Source organism: Alosa pseudoharengus, unplaced genomic scaffold (genome assembly GCF_046254945.1).
Source record: "Alosa pseudoharengus isolate Yale_2024_CS ecotype anadromous, Long Island Sound unplaced genomic scaffold, YU_APseudo_1.1 YU_APseudo_1.1_scf_16, whole genome shotgun sequence".
Lineage (NCBI taxonomy): Eukaryota > Metazoa > Chordata > Actinopteri > Clupeiformes > Clupeidae > Alosa > Alosa pseudoharengus.
In genome coordinates this window covers 2886088-2909142 of record NW_027468630.1, presented here as the reverse complement: position 1 = coordinate 2909142, position 23055 = coordinate 2886088, and the positions used below count along the sequence as shown (strand labels likewise).

At 42.2% G+C, this 23055-nt stretch overlaps 1 protein-coding gene across 1 annotated transcript in view; it reads right to left on the bottom strand.

The window, feature by feature from the left end:
- The window catches only part of LOC143125325 (carbohydrate sulfotransferase 8-like), a 208452-nt gene that overhangs the window by 123893 nt on the left and 61504 nt on the right, over positions 1-23055 (bottom strand). The window contains exon 2 of the mRNA XM_076286672.1: positions 14943-15137. Within this exon, the coding sequence (XP_076142787.1) occupies positions 14943-15102 (160 nt within the window). The 5' untranslated portion in view covers positions 15103-15137. The remainder of the gene's footprint in view (positions 1-14942; positions 15138-23055) is intronic.

The window sequence follows — 23055 nt, the reverse complement described above, 5'->3', positions numbered from 1 at the left end:
ATTTAATGAAGGTAGAATTGAATAAAGACTTCTGGTGAGTTTTTTGGAAAGAATCATTAACCGTTTAAGACCTTGAATTTGTCATTGTATCTACAGTATACATCCATATACATTTTTGTTTATTTTTCAGGAGAGTCTGGGATTTGTACCCATCTTGCATAGCTATGTCTCTTATGTCACCAGGAAGCATGTCAGTAGAATTAACTTTTCATATTTAGGTGGGATAGATTGGAATCTTGAAATATAATAATCTTGACGGTGGGATATTCTATGGCTCACCAATTTACGAGATATATGTACTGAGTGAGACAAATAGTTTATGTATTAAGCTAATTTCTTTATTCACTTGAGTAGCCTATTGTCACTGAACCATTGGACCAAGAATGTGCATGCTGAGACCAACTTTTTATTTTCTTTTTTTATAAGGACAGCAAGTACATTATTTTGGGTCGCTAGTACATTATGATGGTTGGCAGCTCATTGTTTGCAGCAGTCCTGTATCTTTAGAAAAAAATGTATGTGTAGCATACTCGCTCAAATTGATAACACTCATTGATAATAAGCTAATTTTCATTCATTGTTGACATGGTCCATGGAGGCTCAGACAGGTGTCTGATGAACACGCCGCTAAAAAGCACAAACGAGTGTGAAAGTTGCAGCCGCGACGACAGGGAAAGTGCGGGCAGCCACGAGAGTGATTGGTCGTATAAAATGAACGTTGCTGATGTCTGGGTTACACAAAGGTACAACGACACAATCATTATGTTTTCTTAATGACCGACAGTTTAGTTTATAAATAAAACACACTGTTAAAGTGCCATAAGTAGGCTGGTTTACTAAATGACAGACAGTTGAATTTCTGAATAAAAAGCATTTTGATGCAGTTTTGAAATCTTAAACGTGTAACCCCCACATAAGCGCACACGCATAACGTGGTTGCAGGGAGGGGATGTTCTATTTTGGAATTTTACCCGGATACAACGAACACTATTTTTTGATTGGATGTTGGGGGCTATTTTTTTATTATTATTTGGCCCTCTGGTATCCTTGCGCCTCTAATAATTATGCAGATACCTTGACATAGTAGCCTAATATTTATGCGTGAGAAATGCAAGGTGTGGCGTGTGAGCGTGTGAACTTGTGGAATTGCGCGTGTCTTACGCCCATTGCGTGAGACTTGAGATCCCTGGCAGGGGCACTTACGTTCAGTTCTAAAGACCAATACTCTGCATAGCCATTTTGAATGACAAAACAGCTTTGGGGTGTGTAAGTATATAAGTAGATATACTCTTTTGATCCCGTGAGGGAAATTATATCTCTGCATTTATACCAATCCATGAATTAGTGAAACACACTCAGCACACAGTGAGGTGAAGCACACACTAATCCCGACGCAGTGAGCTGCCTGCTACAGCGGCGCTCGGGGAGCAGTGAGGGGTTAGGTGCCTTGCTCAAGGGCACTTCAGCCGTGCCTACTGGTCGGGGTTCGAACCGGCAACCCTCCGGTTACAAGTCCGAACCAGTGGGCCACGGCTGCCCCTAATAACAGCTTAGAATGGCTTAGAATGCAGTGCAGCCAGCAACACATTTGGGGACATTAAGCACATGGTTCCAGGCATCCCAAAGTGCTTCGAGGAGAATGCACTGTAGGCCTAGTTCTTGACTTTGAACCTGTTGGGGCAGTTTCATGTCTCATGCCTCTGGAAGTCATGAAAATCGTGACTCGAGTCCAAGTCATGTGAATCAAGTCCACACCTCTGGTAGTTGGTGTGTCACTTTTGTTATCTTAGCGTTGTAGAAAGAGTCTTTTTGTTCTCCAAAAGGAGTAGAAAAATTCCACCTCTAAAGTTAAGAAATCCAATTTAAGAAATCTATTTGAGTGCATTACTTTTATTAATTATTTTCATTTTGCACTACATCGTTTCTATGGCTTCATATGTTATGTTGATCCATTTAATATAATTTAAGGTCTCGTTTTTTTGTGTGCGTGTGTGCTTTTGTGCTACGACAGGTGTCTGTCAGATTAAGGGACGTGTCCCCCCCCCCCCCCCCCCCCCCCAGTGGCATGGCTGTGGAGCTTCCCTGTGAGAGACAGATTGAAAGCAGTGAGTGGCGGCCTTTCTGATGGCAGCCCACAAAAGAGATTTCAAAGCAGCACCTCTCGGCTGGAGCTGTCTGCCAATCTGGCCGTACCCTGTTTTCATTTCCACCCGCACTTTTGCACTCTTTTCTTCCTCCTCCTCCTCTTCTCCCTGATAGCACTCTTTTCTTCCTCCTCCTCCTCTTCTCCCTGATAGCACTCTTTTCTTCCTCCTCCTCCTCTTCTCCCTGATAGCACTCTTTTCTTCCTCCTCCTCCTCTTCTCCCTGATAGCACTCTTTTCTTCCTCCTCCTCCTCTTCTCCCTGATAGCACTCTTTTCTTCCTCCTCCTCCTCTTCTCCCTGATAGCACTCTTTTCTTCCTCCTCCTCCTCTTCTCCCTGATAGCACTCTTTTCTTCCTCCTCCTCCTCTTCTCCCTGATAGCATGCTTTTCTTTCTTTTTTTTTCTCTGTTTCTCTTGCCGTAACATGACCCCGCACACTCTCCACAGCTGGTCATGATGACCAGCCTGGGGTCAGATCCGCTACACACACACACACACACACACACACACACACACACACACACACACATACACCTTCACACACTTTCCCCGTCAGTAAACTCTGTCACCCGCTGATATCACAGCAGCTCCGTCATGCAAGCTCTCCACTGTCCCGCTTCTCTTCCTGCTCCCTCACGGCTTAGCGGGTAGCACCGGATCATCTGTTTTTGAAGTCTCTCTTTCTTCTCTCTCTCTCTCTCTCCACCTCATGTGAGAGACTGGAAGAGGAGGAAGAGGAAGTGGAGGAGGAGGATGGTGTTCAGGAGACAGCCATGATGCTTGGCCTGAGCCATAGCTCTGCATCAACAGCATTTGGGGCTTCTCTCCCTGTGCCAGTTACTGCACCAGTGAAAGAGAGAGAGAGAGAGAGAGAGAGAGAGAGAGAGAGAGAGAGAAAGCTGCAACCATCCCTTCACATGCAGGACACTAAACATCTGAACTGGACATCAGGCCAATCCATCAGACTTTTCAGGCCAAATGGACTCATAATAATATCAAATAATAATAATAATAATAATAATAATAATAATAATAATAATATGGACTCATAATAATACCAAAATGGGACACAGAAATGCACCATTCACCAGCATCTAAATTGTTTTGGAATATGTCATGTGCGTGTGTGTGCGTGTGTGTGCGTGTGTGTGCGCGCGTGTGCGTGTGTGTGCGTGTGTGTGCGTGTGTGTGCGCGCGCGTGTGTGTGTGTGTGTGCATTGGCGTCGGCAGCCGTAATCCTGTACGCACTGTGCTCACATTTTTTCACGGCTTATTTTGTAAAATGATTCAATATTACAACAATAAATATAGCTTGTGTAATGTCTTGATTGAAACATGCTTCGAACACAAATGATAGCCTATGCTTGGGGCAAGGAGAGCGGTCTTGCCCTGATTCTTAGCATAAGGATAGCCTACATTAGAAAGCTGCCTGATGATTATTGTAAACTTTGTCATGACAAGATAAACTATTCTGCCGCTTAAAAACGCAACCATTTATTCATATAAATCATTCAAGCGTAGTGCTCGTCATGAAAATAAAGAAAACAGCAGCTTATATATTTTTTAATGATTTCACACAGACTCTTCAACGAGCACAGCCTCCACTCTATTAATGTGTTCATCCGAAGCGATCTGAAGTCACAGAGCGACCGAAGTTAACCAGCTAAGCCCCCTCAGCATTCAGTCAGTCTGCTGCCATGGAATCCCCAGCCTACAAGCGTTCCCACCCACCTGTCTGTGTGTATGTGTGTGTGTGTGTGTGTGTGTGTGTGTGTGTGTGTGTGTGTGTGTGTGTGTGTGTGTGTGTGTGTGTGTGCTTGCATGATCTCAGGTGATATGGAACAGGTATTTAGCCTTAGGCTCTGTTTATCCTGGTGCTGTACATAAACAATAGATGGTGCAATCCCGGACATGTAACAGTAAAGGAGACTGTATGCTGTAAGGATGTGGAGTTATTAGCGGTTAGTCTCCGTCCGTACTACAACCTCATTCATCTCCAGCCAATTACAAGCCCAAAGTACAGAGGCTACCAGTTGCCACACGCACCTTCAGAAAGTGGACACCTGAAGAGGATGAGGCTCTGAGAGACACTGACTGGAGTGTGTTACAGAATGGAGAGGACTTAGAGGAGGTCACACAGTGCACAACTGACTACCTGAACTTTTGTATGGACATTGTTGTTCCCACCAGAACTGTACGCTGCTTTCCCAACAACAACCTGAAGGGGAGTCAAGCTGAAGGGGAACTCAAAGTCAAGCTGAAGGAGGCTAAGGAGGACTACAGAATGGGGCAGCCGTGGCCTACTGGTTAGTGCTTCGGACTTGTAACCGGAGGGTTGCCGATTCGAACCCTGACCAGTAGGCACGTCTGAAGTGCCCTTGAGCAAGGCACCTAACCCCTCACTGCTCCCCGAGCGCCGCTGTTGTTGCAGGCAGCTCACTGCGCCGGGATTAGTGTGTGCTTCACCTCACTGTGTGCTGAGTGTGTTTCACTAATTCACGGTTTGGGATAAATGCAGAGACCACATTTCCCTCACGGGATCAAAAGAGTATATACTTATACTTATACAGAAGGAAGGTGGAACAGAAGTTGCAGGAAAACAACATGAAGGAGGCATGGGACGGCATGAAGATTATCACTGGCCTGAAGAAGAGCAGCAGCTCTGTGGAGGGGGACCCCCCCACAGGGCGAACCACTTGAACCACTTCTACAACAGGTTTGACTGCCCTGCTCCAGCTCCAATGGCTGTGGTCTGTCCACTATCCCCGACTCTGGCAGCCTTGACAGGGACATCAAGGAGGTGGTCATCACTTATTTCTATATTTATAATAGCTTATTGACTACAGACCTGTCACTCTTACATCACATGTGATGAAGACAATGGAGCGGCTGGTCATAGGTATGCTCAGACCCCAGGTACGCCATGCACTATCCCCATTACAGTTTGCATACCAGGAGAAAATGGGCGTGGACAATGCCATCACTTATCTTCTACACAGGACACATTCTCACCTAGACAAGGGGAAAAAAAGTGCTGTGAGAATCATGTTCTTTGATTTCTCAAGTGCTTTTAACACCATCCAACCCCTCAGACTGGGAAACAAGCTCTTGCAGATGGGTGTTGACGCTCACCTGGTAACCTGGATTACAGATTACCTGACCGAGCGGCCACAGTTCGTCAGACTGAAGAACTTTCTCTCTGACACTGTGATCAGCAGCACCGGAGCGCCACAGGGAACTGTGCTTTCTCCAGTCCTGTTCACCCTGTACACATCTGACTTCTGCTACAACACCGAGTCATGCCACATGCAGAAGTTTTCTGACGATACTGCAATTGTGGGGTGTATCAGGAACGGGCAGGAGGATGAGTACAGGAGCCTGGTGGAGGACTTTGTGCAATGGTGCAAACTCAATCATCTTCAACTCAACACTTCAAAGACCAAGGAGATGGTGGTGGATTTCCGCAGGTCTAAGCCCACTCTGCTACCAGTCCCCATTGATGGGGTCAATGTGAAGGTGGTAAGCACCTACAAGTATCTGGGTCTCCACCTGGACAATAAACTGGACTGGTCAGCCAACACTGACACACTCTACAAGAAAGGGCAGAGCAGGCTGTACTTCCTGAGGAGGCTGCGGTCCTTCAATGTGTGCAGCAAGCTCCTCAGGATGTTCTACCAGTCTGTTGTTGACAGCGTCCTCTTCTATGCAGTGGTATGCTGGGGAGGAAGCACAAAGAAGAAGGATGCTGGGCGACTTGACAGGCTGGTAAGGAAAGCTGGCTCTGTAGTGGGAGCTGAACTGGAGTGCATCACTTCAATATCTGACAAAAGGGCCCTGAACAAACTGATCAACATCTTGGACAATGAGTGTCACCCACTCCACAGCACTATTGTTAAGCAGAAGAGCCTGATCAGCTGGAGACTTCGCTCACTGCCTTGCACAACTGACAGACTGAGGAAGTCAGTTGTCCCCAGGGCCATTGAACTGTTCAATGCTTCACTTAAGGGAAGAGGAGAGATAGACTTCTCTGCATTGTCTGTCTGCCACTTTACCCCCTCCATGTTTGGATACTGTCTGTCCACTAGCCACTTTTTACCACTGTCTTTCTGCCTTACTGTTTGCGTGCTATATTAGCACATATGCATAACCCCTCCCTCCATGCCACAGCCAAACTGTGGCCACACTTATACCTTTTCTTAATATAGTTAGATATATAGATATATAGACTTTATTCTTGCACTGTTGCACTGTTGGACTCATTTGCACTATCACCATGACACTCATTTACACAGAGCACCTTACCTTACCTTACTATGCACAGAGAATCACAGGCTCAGTCCCTGCCTCAGTCATTGGAAGCGCCTCTTGATTGATTAATCACCCACTATGTGAATACTGTTTTTAGAATTGATTTAGATTAAGTGTTAGTATAATTTGTATTTTAGTATATTTAGTATCTTCTACTGTCCTTATTGCTTAGTTGCGTCTTTTATATTATATACTTTTAAATACTTTTTCTGCTGTTAGTGAATGTGTGTGTATTGTCTGTATGCTACTGAGACCTTGAATTTCCACTGGGGATCAATTAAGTATCTATCTATCTATCTATCTATCTATCTATCTATCTATCTATCTATCCTGTAACCAGGAATGAGGCCTCCCGTGGCCACAGGTTCACACACACACACACACACACATTTCCACAGCCCTGCCTGGGCGAAACACTCTGGGGTGCAGGGCCTCCACACTCTGGGTCATCAGCCCAATTTAATTACATTATGAGGAAGCCAAATTAGACTCTGCAAACAGAGCTGGCTTAAAGGATTACTGGACCTCTTGTATGCGAAAGATCACATTTCTACCTTCTAGCTGGAAACAATATGTCATTTTCTGGGGGGTGGGGTGGGTGGGGGTCGGGGACTACTTTCCTGTTGAGAGCTGATGAGACAGGGGAGCTTGCTCCAGGGGACATCTACAAAGATCCCGACAGGGGTGACATGTTCTTTTACAATAAGCTCCATGCACTTAAACTCCTCTTCAACCGGCTGGTTTTCCACACTCGTGGTGTGTTTAATCGAATAGATTGACACTGTTTATGGGCTCGGAGGAGCAGTAGTAACGTCACCGACTGACCCGAGTTCGATTCCGTGAACCCACCGCCCGCTGCAAGTCTTTATTTCTTTGGATACAAGTGTCTGCTAAATAGAAATGTAACTTTAAGTTTAACCTTACGTTGCTGCTGCTATTCCATGCATCTGACCACTGCTCAGCGATTCCTTGTTATCTTGACTCATGAGTAGCATGACAGGAAGTTATCTGGACTCATGAGTAGCATGACAGGAAGTTATCTTGACTCATGAGTAGCATGACAGGAAGTTATCTGGACTCATGAGTAGCATGACAGGAAGTTATCTGGACTCATGAGTAGCATGACAGGAAGTTATCTTGACTCATGAGTAGCATGACAGGAAGTTATCTTGACTCATGAGTAGCATGACAGGATGTTATCTGGACTCATGAGTAGCATGACAGGAAGTTATCTGGACTCATGACAGGAAGTTATCTTGACCCATGAGTAGCATGACAGGAAGTTTGAGGTGAAACTCTCCACATTGGGCCAAGATGGTCACCGAGCAAACCAAAGCAAAAGCAGAAACTGGGTGGATCACATGCTGTAGCTAAGTCTGTGCTGCCTCACACACACACCATGATTAGCAGGAGGGAAAGGGGATGAAGAGATGGATTAGTTCTTTGCAATTATGGACGGTAACGCAGGAACAATGTACGGCCAGGGTCTAGTCTGAATTTGCCACTGGGCCAATGGTTCTGCATCTACCTCTTGGTTGACATATACAAATACACACACATACACAGCAGTGTTGCGCGGTCTGCCCGAAATTATGCGGTCGCCCGCGGATGACCGCGGTCACCCGCGGTTATGAGTCATAAACAAAATATTTTAATGATATTCGGGTCATTTGCGGGCGGGTCAGTTAAAATTAATTAAATATATATTTTCTACAAATAGGCCTACTTAAAATATCACAAGAAAGCTAGCATCAATACAGTAAAGCATCAATACAGTAAAGTCAACAGTAAAGAAGCAAGACGCGAGTTAAAATAATAAAGACACCCCTTCAGGAAAAGCGATATAGGCTATGGTTATGGTCTAGGCCTACTTCTTGCGAAGCCATTTAAAAGTATGACAGCCAAAACGGGCAGCCTGCAGGAATAAATGTTATGGCACAGACTACACAGCCATATCTACCGGTATGTATAGGTTCGCGCATGCATAAAAGTTACCTTAGTTCGTTGTGTTTGTGACTTTAAACAGTGGATGTGCTTTAGTAAAGCTTTGTGTTTCATTCAGCATTATAAACCAGTTCTTACGCTAACGTTTTGACCAGCAATGTATCTCTCTTGCCTACCTCGCCTCACCATTTCTGTTTTCGAAAGAAAGATGTATGTCCATGGCCTTCAAATCTTATCCTAGTGTTCTTATCCTTTGTGCGTTGCGTGCGTGCTTGCGCTCTTATTCTCATTCTTTCTCCTGCGCAAACATTATGTCCTGCATGCTTACTGCGTGTAGTTCTACTGCATCAAGTTTCGTAAATAAATTAGTTTGTTTTTACAGAAATGGCCTACTGTCACACTGCATGCAGCCTATAACCAAAAGCACACATTTTGTAAATAAGCGGGTCGGATCGCGGGTCGGGTATAATTTTGTCCTAATTAATATTCGCGGTCCGAGTTGCGGTCGGGTTGATTAAAATATCGGGCAACCGCGGGCCGCTTGTGACCAAACCCGCGCAACACTGATACACAGATACACACACACACACACACACACACACACACACACACACACACACACACACACACACACACACACACACACTCTCCATAGGACAGGACAGGACAACTTCATTCTAACCCTCCCCTCTAAATGACATGATCGTCATCCAAGTAAGCATACGAACAGCAAGACAGACAGTAGTGTAGAGAGCATGCTATGAAGACTTGGGTCACACACCAAAGCACCCAAAGATTTGGGGCGCGGACTCAACATGGCCCCCCTGGAGTCACTGCAGTCCATAAGTTTCTGTCTGTATACAACCAGCAGAGGCACAACAACAGGTCAAAGTTTGTGCCCTCAATTTACTGCAGCTGCTGCAACTCCATTCATCGGAATCTGCCGCCTCTGGGATATTCCTACCACCACACCACTCCACAAAACAAGTCTTTTAAGGAGAGATCATGAAAAAATGGTGGGCTGTGAAAAGAAAATGCGGCTTCATACACTACTGCGAGGACTTATCTCAGCACAGGGGGAACCGGGCACTTTGCTGAGGCCAAACAAATCGGATGAACACTGGAGTGAAGGAAATAGAAACAGACATCCACTTAACTCCACACTATAGCTTTATGGGACAGATAGGAGGAAAATAAGATATCACTGAGAGAGAATTGAAAGCTTCAGCAAGCAAGACACAAAACAAACAACCAACCAAGCAAACGACTACAACAACAACAAAAACCTAGTGCACAATGATTTGATGCAGCAAACTTTTGCCATCTTGTTTCATTTCCAAGACTATGAAGACATCAGCTGAAGTCTTAAGGGACTTTTGCTAGCATACTGAACTGTGTTTTAAAATATCTACACTAATGTAAAAGAACAGCATTGACAGATTTACTACAGATAAAGATGACGAACAAATCAGTTATTGAGACTGTAACACTTTACAAACAGAAGCAGCAACAATGCAAACATGCATTACGCTGTGCAGCACTGCATGAAGTTGAATGAGCCTGATGCTTTGTATGTACTTTTGCTTCTTGGTCGGTTTCGACCAAGACAGGGTGACGCTGGCAAGGCTCAGGTAGGGAACTCATTGGTTAATGGCAAATGAACTGAAAGAAATCTATTCAATTCAAACAGTAGCCCTAGTCCAGCCTCCATGGAATTTTCCCGGAAACTACTTTCTCAGACTGCTTGTGTGCCTTTGAAAATTTTCACTCTTGAACTGAAGGTAAACAAAAAACTTCTTTCTCTGCATTTGTGCAGTCACTTTCTTTGACCTTTCACATGTTAATGTTTTTTTTGGAATGTGTGAACATTCCAAATTGTTCAATTTGCATAGAAAATCTTTGTCCGAATTCACAAGTAATTAATCCGTTCAGAGATATTTGCCTTTATTTTGCACACTCCTCAGGTCAATATCCTGGAGCTTTCAGAAAGAGTCACTCACATACACACACATTCGCTACTCTTTGAAACACACAGACACAACACACACACACACATTAGCTACTCTAAAAAAAAACCTCCGTAAATATCCTTCATTATCTAGCCAGGCCCATCACGCACTCGCATTTTCCCATCGAGCCCCTGTGATCTGGCTCTGCCCATGTTATCAAGGAACCGACGTATCATTTCCCCCCGTTACCATAGCATCAGGGGCATATCCGTGGAAATGTAGGTATAATGGACAGGACCTGGACCCTGCATCTCCACCATGCCACAGGGGTAATAGTGGGTTTGGCAGGTCAGAGTCGGCACAAGCGTTGTCAGGGTGGAATCGCATCCCTGAGAGCACTGAGGCAATCAGTTCAATATTAGTGCGCGGGGAGAGCCCTCTCTGTGTAAGTGGCTCTTATTGATGGAGAAGCAGACGCCGCTGTCTGTGAGTGTCGCTGATACTGATGACAGCGCCCAACAGATGACACATGATAGACTCGATCTCGGTGGCTCTCCACTAGCTCACATTCTCTCTCTTTCTCTCTCTCTCTCACTCTCTCTCTTTCTCCTTTACGTCAGGTCTGTAAATACGTTTTTGAACCTGCAGGAATACTTTGGCAAACTGATCAGGGAACTAGTTTGATTAGACTGATGAGTATTGGTAAATAAGAGTGTGTGACAGACTACAGCACTAATATAATAGGGTTGCCTTATACAACTCATGGGAATACAGGAAAACAGATCAAATGCGATCAACAGTCATCCTATCGAGACAGGGGATAGCTTGCCAAAGAGGATGCATGGGGAGCTCCAAGGACTTGAGCTAGGCTCAGCAATGTTATTTGAGAGCATGTACTCCACCTATTGTTTTAATATTGCACGCTTTTTTGGATTGACTTGGCATGGGTGCTGCTTAATTGGAGTGGCCATACCAACATCAATGTTGTGTTTTAACACTGTGGTTATTGTTGGAACATCTCCAAGCTCAGGAAAATCATGAACTAAAGTTATAATATCAACTTTCTCAGAATCAGACGGATGAGGCAGTTGATTTTCAAGATCGGCCAACATCTTAGAATCTCATCACCTCAGCTAGAGTTGCCAGGCAGTTAAACATCTCCGGAATTCTACTTCAACTACGGTAATGCCCTTGTCACAGATCTAGCAGTGATTTTTCTCAGAGGGATTGCCTCTGGAAAACAAGTTGCGGAGCAAATAATAGTAAGTAAATGCTGATAAGTAAGGTTTGCCACCAGCCTGACACACATGGCACAACCTATAATACTTGGCAAAATCGTGTTTTAAGCCCAGCCAAAAGAAATACTGAAGAATTCGATTTTAGGTCTTTGTAACACCTAAATGACCAGCAAGACCATTGTGTGCAACGCTAAGAGATGGAACCACAATTTTATACATGGTGCTCCACTTCTTATTATGGTGAGGCCTCCACATCCTCATCAGAACGCAGTCTCTGATAAAGTACGAGGCACAGATGCAAGATCCTGTGACGACACCGCAAGATGTAACAGTAGAATGGAATGGAACTTTTCACGCAACAATGGAAAGTCTAGCAATTCAACTTTCACCGTTGTGTTTACAGGCATGGCATGGGGTTTGCAATGACTGTTTGGCTTAAGGCTTATCTAAGCTATCACTTAAGTCAACATCACTTAAGTCAACATCACAGGTTGTTTTGAGAATGGTCACAGGCCATGCGGAAATCTTGTGGAACCTGTATGGTAAACATGGTTTCATTTTGAACTAAGCTCACTTTGTCTCAAATCCACAGAGGAAGATGAGGTCTATTGTTACTCCACTCTTTGATGTGACAGTTTCTGAAACTTGAGGGCCATGTATATGCTACCTATGACACTTATTAGCCTATTATTGATAATTATGTTTTATAGAGATCATAGCTTATTCATTTAAAGTTAAACATGTTTCAAATTAGGCTACTATTATAATTTAAAGTTTATTTATTTAGCCTTTATCTCAGATTACATTATTTTACATTACGATATAAATTGGAAGTGTATTTTCTGCTCTTTCAATGTTTGTTTATATTGAGATATTCAAGCAGTTAAGCACCAAGGATTTCGTGTTCTAGTTTGTGCTCACTTGTCTTTGAATAGAAGACTGTTAACAACTTATTGTTTCCCCTCAGTTTGTTTTCTCTCCTCCTGTCTGTTCATTTCATTTTTGGTGGCCTGATTTATCTTTCTTGGAGAAAGACACTTGTACAGCAGCACAGTTTGCGGTCCACCACTAGCAGATGCTCAACCGAACGAACATAAACAAAATGTGTGCAGATGGAGGTTGGTGAGACCTTAGATAGTCTTCACTTTTTTGTATACAAAATGTAGTCAATCAATCAAGTTATTCAGCTAATACACCACTACATTTCATCTGACATTTATTATGTCATTTAATTAGGACATTAAAATATTCAGGTAAAATAAAATATATTCCAGACTTTTCAAGGGCCCTCTCTCCCCTTGGGGCCCTAGTCAGTAGCGGTTTTCCTCTCAGTCTGAGGCCCCTGGAATGCAAATGTGTGCAGGGGCAGTTTCCCCACCAGGAACATAGCCAGACTGGATCTTGGAAAACTCAGGACAAGGTGCCCTGCCACACGTGACGTATTTCATTACTTTGTGGTAATGTCTGAAGTTCTACCATGGACTCAGTAACATTTTTTGTGGAAAAAATGCCTTGGTTACCTACCGTTCAAGCCATTCTAGCGTGGTATAGAAAGCCTGCTGGAAAACTCAGCTCGATTTGTGCCAGTTCTCATTCATATTCAACAAGCTAAGCTGCTTGACTCTGATTGGCTAACAGCTAGTCGGTTTTGGCCATAACATGACAGCTGTTATCAACTAATTTTAGCTTCATGGCATGAACTTAGCTTGGCTAGTGAGTGCTAGCATTGTCCAAATGGGCATAAAACCTGCTAGGCTAGTGAGTGCATTAAACCTGTATAACATTTCACTTCCTTGAGTTGACAATAGCGTTTTACTTATGGACTGGGCACTGGTCATAGACTGCCGCAATGGTAGCTGTTATCAACTAATTTTAGCTTCATGGCATGAACTTAGCTTGGCTAGGGAGTGCTAGCATTGTCCAAATGGGCATAAAACCTGCTAGGCTAGCGAGTGCATTAAACCTGTATGACATTTAATTTTTGCCATTGTTCCAAAAAATAAACTGAAGCCATTTGATCCTCAACTCTGGGTTCTTGGGCAACATGCATTGTTGAAGTTCTATTTGTGCATAGCGCACAAGCCCGTTGACGTTAAACTATCCTTGCATACGAAACCTGTCACTGAGCTAGATGAATTATGTGGGCGTGGTCTCAACTGGGTGAGCTCATGAATAATAATGAGCTCATTAAATTCCACGTCAGACTGAGGAGCTTTTGTAATTGGTCTGATTTCTCCGCTTATTTCTTTTCAGTGGCTAGGGTTGAAAGAGGAGGTAGCAGTTCATTTTCACATTCACGACATAACACAAACACATATGGTTCTAACATATTTAAAAAAAATACAAGTAAAAACGGTTTTGTGTGGCAGGGCACCTTTAAAGGATCATCAATTTAGTTTTGACAATTATGTAATGAGACCCACCATAGATTTGGACAATGATGTAATGAGACATCTCATGGGGGGGGGGGGGGGGTTAATTATCAGAGGTGGAAAACTCAATTAGACAGGGTTCCCAATCTTTCCTCAATGTCAAATTCAAGGACTTTCTAGGTCCTTGTCCCTCAGTTCGTGATACAACAGTTAGCATTTGCTGATGTCCAAGCAGATGATTCAGGACACATTGCCAATCTTGCTTGAGTGTTATTTTATTGATGATAATTTTGTCTGGTTTACACCGATTAAGCCATGTAATGGGGAAACCATATGATGGGCCCTTGAGAGACCTGAAGAGCCCCTACAGTACATGGCCCTAAACAGTTTAATGTTTGGAGGTAAGAAAGAAGAGATTCAAGGGGCGAAAAAACATTTTGAAAATACTGGCTAAAATACTGTTTTCATGCCGTTTCAGATAGAAAAATATCATATTGTTTGAATATTAGAAAACACAATTCAACTACACTTAGTCCATCATGCACCAATCAGTAGCCTACATGCTGATTCCACACAGTACTACCATTGAGGATATAATGTCAGGGAACTAACTGAGACTTTTTGCCTTGTTACTCTATTCAACGCATCAGTAAAATCTATGAGGGGGGGAAACAATTTTGATCTTAACTACAAATTATCGGCTACATTTATTTAGGTTTGGTACAACTGAAACACTCCTCTTTAGCTGCTTGTTGACAGCAATGTTTTCATTTCTCTCCTCTGAGATGGGTGAGTCAGTGACGTGCCAAGGGGAGCTCGGCCGGGGCTGGTTTTAACCCCCTTAGTTCACATTCCTGCTTCCTATGTCCAAAGATACATATTTTGAGTCTGCGTTATTCTTAACCCAGGTCACATGGGCTACAACTGCTACACGAGCTACAACTACCTCCAAGCGTGACGACAGCACACACTCCCCACCCTCTCACCTGGTCCCAGCTGGACCATCTCAGAGAGGTCCTCCAGGTGGATGAAAAGCACCAGGCCCCCCGCGCCAAACAGCAGTAGAAACCAGAAGCAGCAGGGCAGACCAGAGATCAGCGAGCGCATCCTCCGCCGGGCCCGTAGGAACATCTCCGTCCAGCACATGTTGTTGATCTCCCAGCCACACTTAACCTGCTCGCCTGCATAGGGGAGAGAGGGAAGGCTCTTAGTGGATGAGCATTATCACACACTGCTAGTCAACCTCATATGATAGATTTTACAGATGAGTGTGCATATACAAGTGTACATTCTATCTATTCATACATCTATATAGCATCTATACACACACATCTATACACACACACACACACACACACAGTGATCTATCTCTAACGTAAGCTGTATCTGAGGCATCACTACATCAGACATCTCTCTGTGCGGATCAAACTGAGGGGCCTCTCATCTCCCGACATGGCTCTGAGATGAGACCTGACAGACTCTTCATGGTGCCTTTCCTCGTCACATCGCAAATGAACACAGAAAGCTCAGGCCTACAAGGAGAGCACTCCTTAAAATGGGGAGTGAGAGGCAGACAGTTTAGCCCTTGCCAGATGTAATAACATTTCCAAACTGTTTTATACAATGACATGGTACGGTTTGTTCCATTGTGTACTTTATGGTAAATTCTTATTCCAAAAGCTACAGCACTTCCCCCAATGCTAGGCATCCTCTGCAAAATAAAAACTTTTTTGTAGAATACAAAATACAGTACATATAATATACTGATAGATATATGATGGCAATATCATGCAACAGCAAAAACATTTCCCGGTCATCATATTAGGGGCAGACTAGGAAATTCAGATTTGAAAAATATCTCTTACAAATACATACATAAGCCTAAATATTTATTTTATGGGAGGGAACAGGCTTTTTGTTCAATGTCTGTAAATAATAAAATGACAAAAATACAAGACAGGAAATGTACTCTGGGAGCAAAAATAACCTCCAGACTTTGGCTTTTTAAGAAATCTCTACGTGTAGGGAGTAATAGGGGTAAGATGAGCCAAATTTAGACATATGTATTTTTTGACAAATTGTATAAATCGTCTCACTTCAAATTTATTTATCTCAGTTAAAAAAAAAAGTTCTATTAGATTATGTGGATGAATTAGTAACGTATAAAGACATTAGCTTTGTGTTACTAGATTTAGTTAATCTTATCCCCCCCTTTTACATGAGGGTAAATGTGTTTCATAATGTGTTACATGAGGGTAAATGTATGTCATATTAGGCATAGCACAATTATTCACTTAAATCAGGAGAAATGGCAAAGCATCTTCAGGTTTCAGAGCTGCACACAAATGAGTAGTCAGATATATTCTATTAACACCAATAACATTAACATAATGGGGAGATGTAATGTAAATTTAATATAATTTAATGTAAAGTATACTTTACAATATGCTAGTAACAATAGCTAGTAATGGTTTACTCAGGTGGCTCAACTTCCTCCTTACCAATGCAACTTGAGCCAGAAGATCATTTTTTGTCGATTTTGTGAATTTGAGTTTAGAACACTGCTAGAGTTTCAGTTGGTGGTACACGCCAAATCTTTTCTTGTATGCATTTTTTCCCTGTCTCATATTCCCTTGGCTATAGGTCATCTTAAGGTAAAAAAACAAGCTCATCCTGTCAAAACCCCCCCTATATACAAGCACAACATATTTGTTATTGCTAGAACAGCAACTCTGGCTCATATTTCGTTTTCAATGTACAGAGAGAGCAGATCTTATGACATATTTTCATTGTGAAGTAGCCACTGAGTTTTTGGTTGGAGACTAATTTGATGAATCAGATTTCAGCATGAAGGGCCATTCAATAAGACAATTATAACTTTAGATTAAAATTTGATGGACAGTTAGAATTGGGCCATGTCAAATCACAGTCATTCTGCAACCAATTGTCCTTATTTATGAAAAGACATGACCTTTGTCTGTAAGTAATCTGCAAAGTCAGTGAAACTTTGAACGAGTGAGAGGGAGATGAGATTGAAAAGGCAGAGATAACAGACGAGAGAGAGAGAGAGAGAGAGAGAAGGAAGAAAGAAGGACATGCAAGGCTGAGAGGTGTTGAGTGATTAGTCCAATGGTGTAGAAGGTTTTTTTTTTGTTATGTTTTTGTAATAAATGCTGTGGTTTAAACTTAGGACTCAGGATTGACTACTGTATGTCAACTCACCTCAGACCTACACACACACACACACACACACACACACACACACACACTAGCAGGGGCGGACCTGGACACTTTGAGGCCCAAGGCAAAGGATCCCGAGGCCCCTCCGAGCCCCCCCCCCCCCCCCCCCATACCACAACCCTTAAACTAAAACACACTTTTTTTCTGTAATAATGGGACGCTGAGGCATACTCAAATACAACAAATATTTATTGCCATAGATGACAATCAAAAAACATTAGTAAAAACCTTTGAAAGTATTACAATTATGAATGGTGTGAGTGTGTGTGTGTGTGTGTGTGTGAGAGAGAGAGAGAGAGAGAGAGAGAGAGAGTGTAGGCTAGGGGTTTGGGGTCTCTGTGTGTGAATATACTCTTATGTAGCTATGTATGAGAGTCTGTCTGTGTAGGCTATGTGTAGGCCTAGGAGAGAGGGAGTGTGTGCGTGCGAACTAAGTGAGGTGTTCGATCTTCCAAAAAGCCGACATCCAAAACAATAAACAGCTTTTGCACTGACCGAATAAACTAGCCATTTTCTGTTTATTTTTTCTCCATTTTTCATGGTCATGTAATAATGTTCAACCGTGAATCTTCTCGGTGGTTTATCTGCATTTTTGGGGAATTCAAAGTTCTTAATTTGCACAGGGCCTTTTTTTAACGATTTCACCTCGCTCTGCATCTCTTACGGTGTCTGGCCATAACGCAGGGTCGTCACTGATAACTGTATCGTGTTAGGGCTACTCACGTAGCCTACTGGTTTCGTTTGCACCCAAAGCTTCTGCTACTGAAATGGTGTCCGTAGCAGCACCAACAGCACCAATGCGGACTTCGGCAGTGTCAGTGATCTTGTCCCTCACGACTGTTTCACTTAGATCAACATTATAAGCATCATCATCATCTGTAGAAGAATATGTAGGCCTAGTGCAAGAGCTATCCTAATTAGGCTACTTTCTTCCGTGGAAGAATTCTTCGACTGGAAGAAGTTGGTTAATTTAGGCAATTTCTTTCTAACTTCGTCCTTCTCCCTTTTTCTTTTTCTTTTATCACTTCCACTCTGGAAACGTTTCACGGCTGGCTGTCAATCGCTCAACTCCACACCTCACCAAGACCTCGTTCAGATAGCTAGTTGCCATAGATATATACACTAGATGTCGCCTTCTGCTTCTCAGCATGCGTCAACACCGCCGCCATCTTTGTACAGGCATCTGAATCGCTAAACTAGTTCTCCTGTATTGTCAGCGTTACCTATTTAGCGACGTTTGGCCATCCCCAGCGATAGAAAACCTTTTTAACGATTAGCGACAAATTTGGGAACTTCTCACAATGATGGCAGATCGGCTTCTTTGTTGTTGAAACGTAAGAAAATCACCTTTCTCATGGCTTTGTCATTTATGAATTCAGCTACATCTCGTTTGCCCATGGCACTGACCCATGATTATAAAAGTAACGACTGGCGTAGCTTATGTAGTAGCAGAGGTAAATGTTCTACAGATCTACAGCAACTTCTGGTGAGATTACAACTTACATGAGTAAACGAGACGAGGGGTATGTGGCCTCAACCAGAGCCTGTCTACGAAGAGCCTGTTTACTTTCATTGTATCGAACCTGGTTGCAGTTTACTCATTGTTCCTCTAGGGGCCGCCGCTAGCTAGTGCAGAATGAATGGGAGTCTATGGGGCTAGACGGGTAAAATGTATCTTTATTATCGTCTTAAGCTTAGTTTTCTGTAGACTCAACCATAAATACATGCCTGTCAGTTGGAACAACCCAAAAAATTAGATAATTGCTTGAGATTTTGACGATTTATGGTGATTTTATTTTCGCTAGATCTTTGCCCAGATTGACGCTAATGCATTATAGAGGAGTGGATCACTGAAGCAAGATGGCGTCTCGATTGACGCATTTGTTCCAATGAACAGCAGTAGTCAAGGCGACATCTAGTGTATATATCTATGGCTAGTTGCTGCTATGGTGACAGGAAGCGGACCTGCAGTCATTTGATTTTATGATGAGTTTATGAGTAATCATGAGGCAAAATATTTTTTCAATCTATATTATGGATTAGAATATATTGTTTGGATGCGGTGATCATTTATTTAAAAAAAAAAGAAAAAAAGAAACCAAATACGATACGGGGATGACGAGGCCCCCTGGTGGCCGAGGCCCTAGGCAATTGCCTGACCATGCCTAATGGCAGGTCCGCCCCTGCACACCAGGCACGGTGCCAAGATTTCAGTTTTGGGTCTTTTATTACCAAAATTTGCTGCAACATTGACAAAAGTTAACCGTAACTGTTTGCCAGAAACCTAATTTTGCTTGTGAAAATATGAGCGAACCTGTCATATTGTTACACTCGAGTGACGCGACAGACTAGCAGCAAGTGACAGATAAAATGAGACTGACTGAGGTAATTTGCAAATATGGAAGACTCATTTATACAAAAAAAAAAAAAAATAAGTTTAGGTACAGATTATGTATCTGATTATGTGAGGTGAAAACATATAACATACTTAGGTTTCTCATTAGATTAATGAGAAATAAAACCTTTTTATTTTACCATCCCCTCGGGACATGTCTGAAGTTGGAAAAAATGAAAAGAAAAGTCAACTGAGGGAGTCAAAATGGTCAACTTTATCACCCTTCTGCAAGGACAACATGGGGTGTAAATCCAATTTTTTTTTGGTGGTGACAATTTTACGTCCCCCTGTAGACAACTTAAAAGCATTAGATCTGTCTATTCTGTTTTATCATCCCCTTAGAACGTGTCTGAAAGTAAAAAAAAAAATGAAAAAAATGTAGAGTTGTTGCCTGTAGAGGTCTATGTGAGGCCTATCATGCTATTTAGACTACTATTTCGGGTAGGGCTGTCAATCGATTAAAAAAAATAATCTAATTAATTACATACTCTGTGATTAATTAATCTAAATTAATCGCATATATACTTTTTGCTGAGAAAGTATTTTAAATATTTAAATTCATATGAATCATTGAATAATCAGCATTAGTGACAAGTTCAAAAGCTCTTTTATTATTATTTTCACTGTTCAAATAATGGCCATAATAATCTATGATATGACCTAATATGCTGAGGAAATAAATTCAAAAGTTCTTCGGGAAGAAGTTTTTTTCACATACAAGGCATTTCAGGCCACAGATATAACCTAGGGGACACAATGAAAATAAATGAACACTGTCCTTAATGTCAGCACTATTTCTTTCCATTGATGTGCGACTTTAGAGTTGACAAACTCCGGTGATATGCAAATTCCTTGCTGCAGACATTGCAGAGGACTTTATTTTAATCAACACTTTATTTTTGTCAACACCATCAGGCCGTTTTTTAAAAGTAAATGTTTGAATCAATGATCTAGGCAGCACATTTTCTTCTCTCTTTTTCATTTTACAGTAATGGTTACTATATAGAACGGCTCGGGGTCAAAGGTCATACGGAATCGATTAATCTGCGTTATTTTTTTTAATCAGTTATTTTTTCTCAAATTAATTAATCGAAATTAATCAGTTATTTTGACAGCCCTAATTTCGGGATAACTAAACTATGTTGTTTCACCTATTATTATGGCCTTCTTGACTACCTGTTCATGTTCTCACCTGTTTCAAAAGATTCTGACTTTTCAAGAATGAAATTAAAATGCATATATATATATACAATATTTCATTGTATCTACAGCTGTTAATGTGATTACTCATATTTCAAGCCGCATTTCTCCGGCCACTCAGTTGTAATGCTTTTCATGAACTGGCCCCCATTAGAGTTCTCACAACGGGTCGGGTCGAAAATATTAGCAAATAACTCGGGTCGGGTCGGACCTCGGGCTTAATCTTTCCGCTCAGTGAAAAAAAAAAAAAAACATTTATTAATCATCGCTGCTGTTCACCGTAAAGAAAGTCGTGCTGCTGCATGCAACGTGCATCATGGAGAGGGACGGGGGCAGACCTGACGCCGCTGCGTGCAACGTGCATCATGGAGAGGGCGGGGGTGAATTCACCGTCGCTACTACAGGAGTGGAAAAATAAGAGGTCTAGAAAGTGTTTGGAGTGGTGCTGGATTCTGATGGAAATTTTACAGGTTATGTGCAATGCTCAAAAAGCAAGGTGCTGATGAAATATGTGACCCTGCAAGGCGAAACCAGTCGCTGTGGTAAAATGTACAAAATTAACTTATTGTGCTCACATGAACGGCCATAAACTTAGGTTTCCAACGATATGTATATCGAGGGTATTGCAAAACGTATCACTAAGATAACTGCATCCAAAGTTGGCATGGTTCTTCCGTCACAATATGCCAGAAGAGGAGAAAATCACCGTTTTAAGTAAATTGTCACGCTTATGTGTTGAATCTTCACCTAAATAAAGTCAGGGTTTAACAGTCAAAACATATGTTTTTTTTCTTTATCAAAAGTGAGGGGGACGATTGTCGTCATATCCCCATGTCCCCCGTGGCACCGGCACGCATGTCTCTATGTAACATGCTGTTTTGACACTGACATTGGTAACGTTCTCTAATAAGAGTGTAAATCAGTTTGCAATAAAGTTAACCACAACGTCGTCTAACACTGGAAAAAATAACGAGCATTAAAGTGCGTGGCGGGCCGTCGTTTGGCCACCCGTTGTCTACAAGATTCAGCAAAAAAAAAACTGTATTTGACAAAACCAGGTCTGACCAACTGGCTGCCGGACTATCACATTTTAACCTCTCTTTACTTTATTCCTAACTTATTTTTGTGTTCTTGACACTGCAAAGCACAGTGAGTTCCACTGTGTATGAAAAGTGCAATATAAATAAAGCTGCCTTGCCTTGAATTCTCACCTCCACATAAGTAAATGAGAGGACAATACAGGCTTACCTTTGACTTGTTTCCTTTCTGCTCACTTTTTTCCACACCTGTCTACCTAGATCAAAGGTGATCAACTGACTACAGTAAGTCCCGTCAAGTGGAGTATGCTAGGGTAAGATAAGGTGAGAGAGAGGGAGGAGTTTAAAGTGAACATATTATGACTATTTTTCAACAAGTTAAAATTTCAACCATCCAAAAAACGTAATACTCAAGTGAAGAAAGGGGAGATCGCACACAGGGGCTGAGTAGTTCCAAAAGTGTATTTTAAAAAGCCGAAAAAACAATTACAGGCCACATAAACAAGGGGTAAATGTTTCAGCTAGACCCGAAACGTTTACCCCTTGTTTATGTGGCCTGTAATTGTTTTTTCGGCTTTATAAAAATAATGACATCATTGACATAAAATATGAAGGAAATCCAAGATGGTCAGGTGGGAGGCATCTGTTGATTTGACACGGAATGACCCAGTATAGTGTTTTTCCCCAAACCTTTACAGCTATAAATGCCCAGTTTTAGGGTCTGGGCTGTTTGCTTTTGATGCTTGCTGTACATATCCCCTTACAAAAAATAACTGCAGTTTTTTTCGAAGTACAGTTCAGTTATAGTAGGCTACAGTGCAGTAGCCTAGTATTTTCATGTCCAAAATACTTCATTTCTGTAGTAAATTACAGTACTATGCAGTACAATGTATAGTTTTTTGTGTCCAAAATACTGCATGCTCTGCATAAGAACTGTAAATATTTCCTCCAAAACTGCAGTTTTGATACTCAGAAATCTGCAGTTTGACACAAGTAAATGCAGTTATTTTTGGCTGGCTGAGGCTGACTGTTACTGTAGGCTACTGGCTCTCCTGATTCCCTTATGATTATATTGCCCATGCAGCACAGCAAATCAAAGTTATTAACCTACATTAGGCTACTTTCCATTTTGTTTAGTAGACTATCTAAACCAACTAAAGCTTGACTAAAATATAGTAAACATTTACTTCTTTTAAAATATATGGGAAGATTAGTTTTGACGGGATC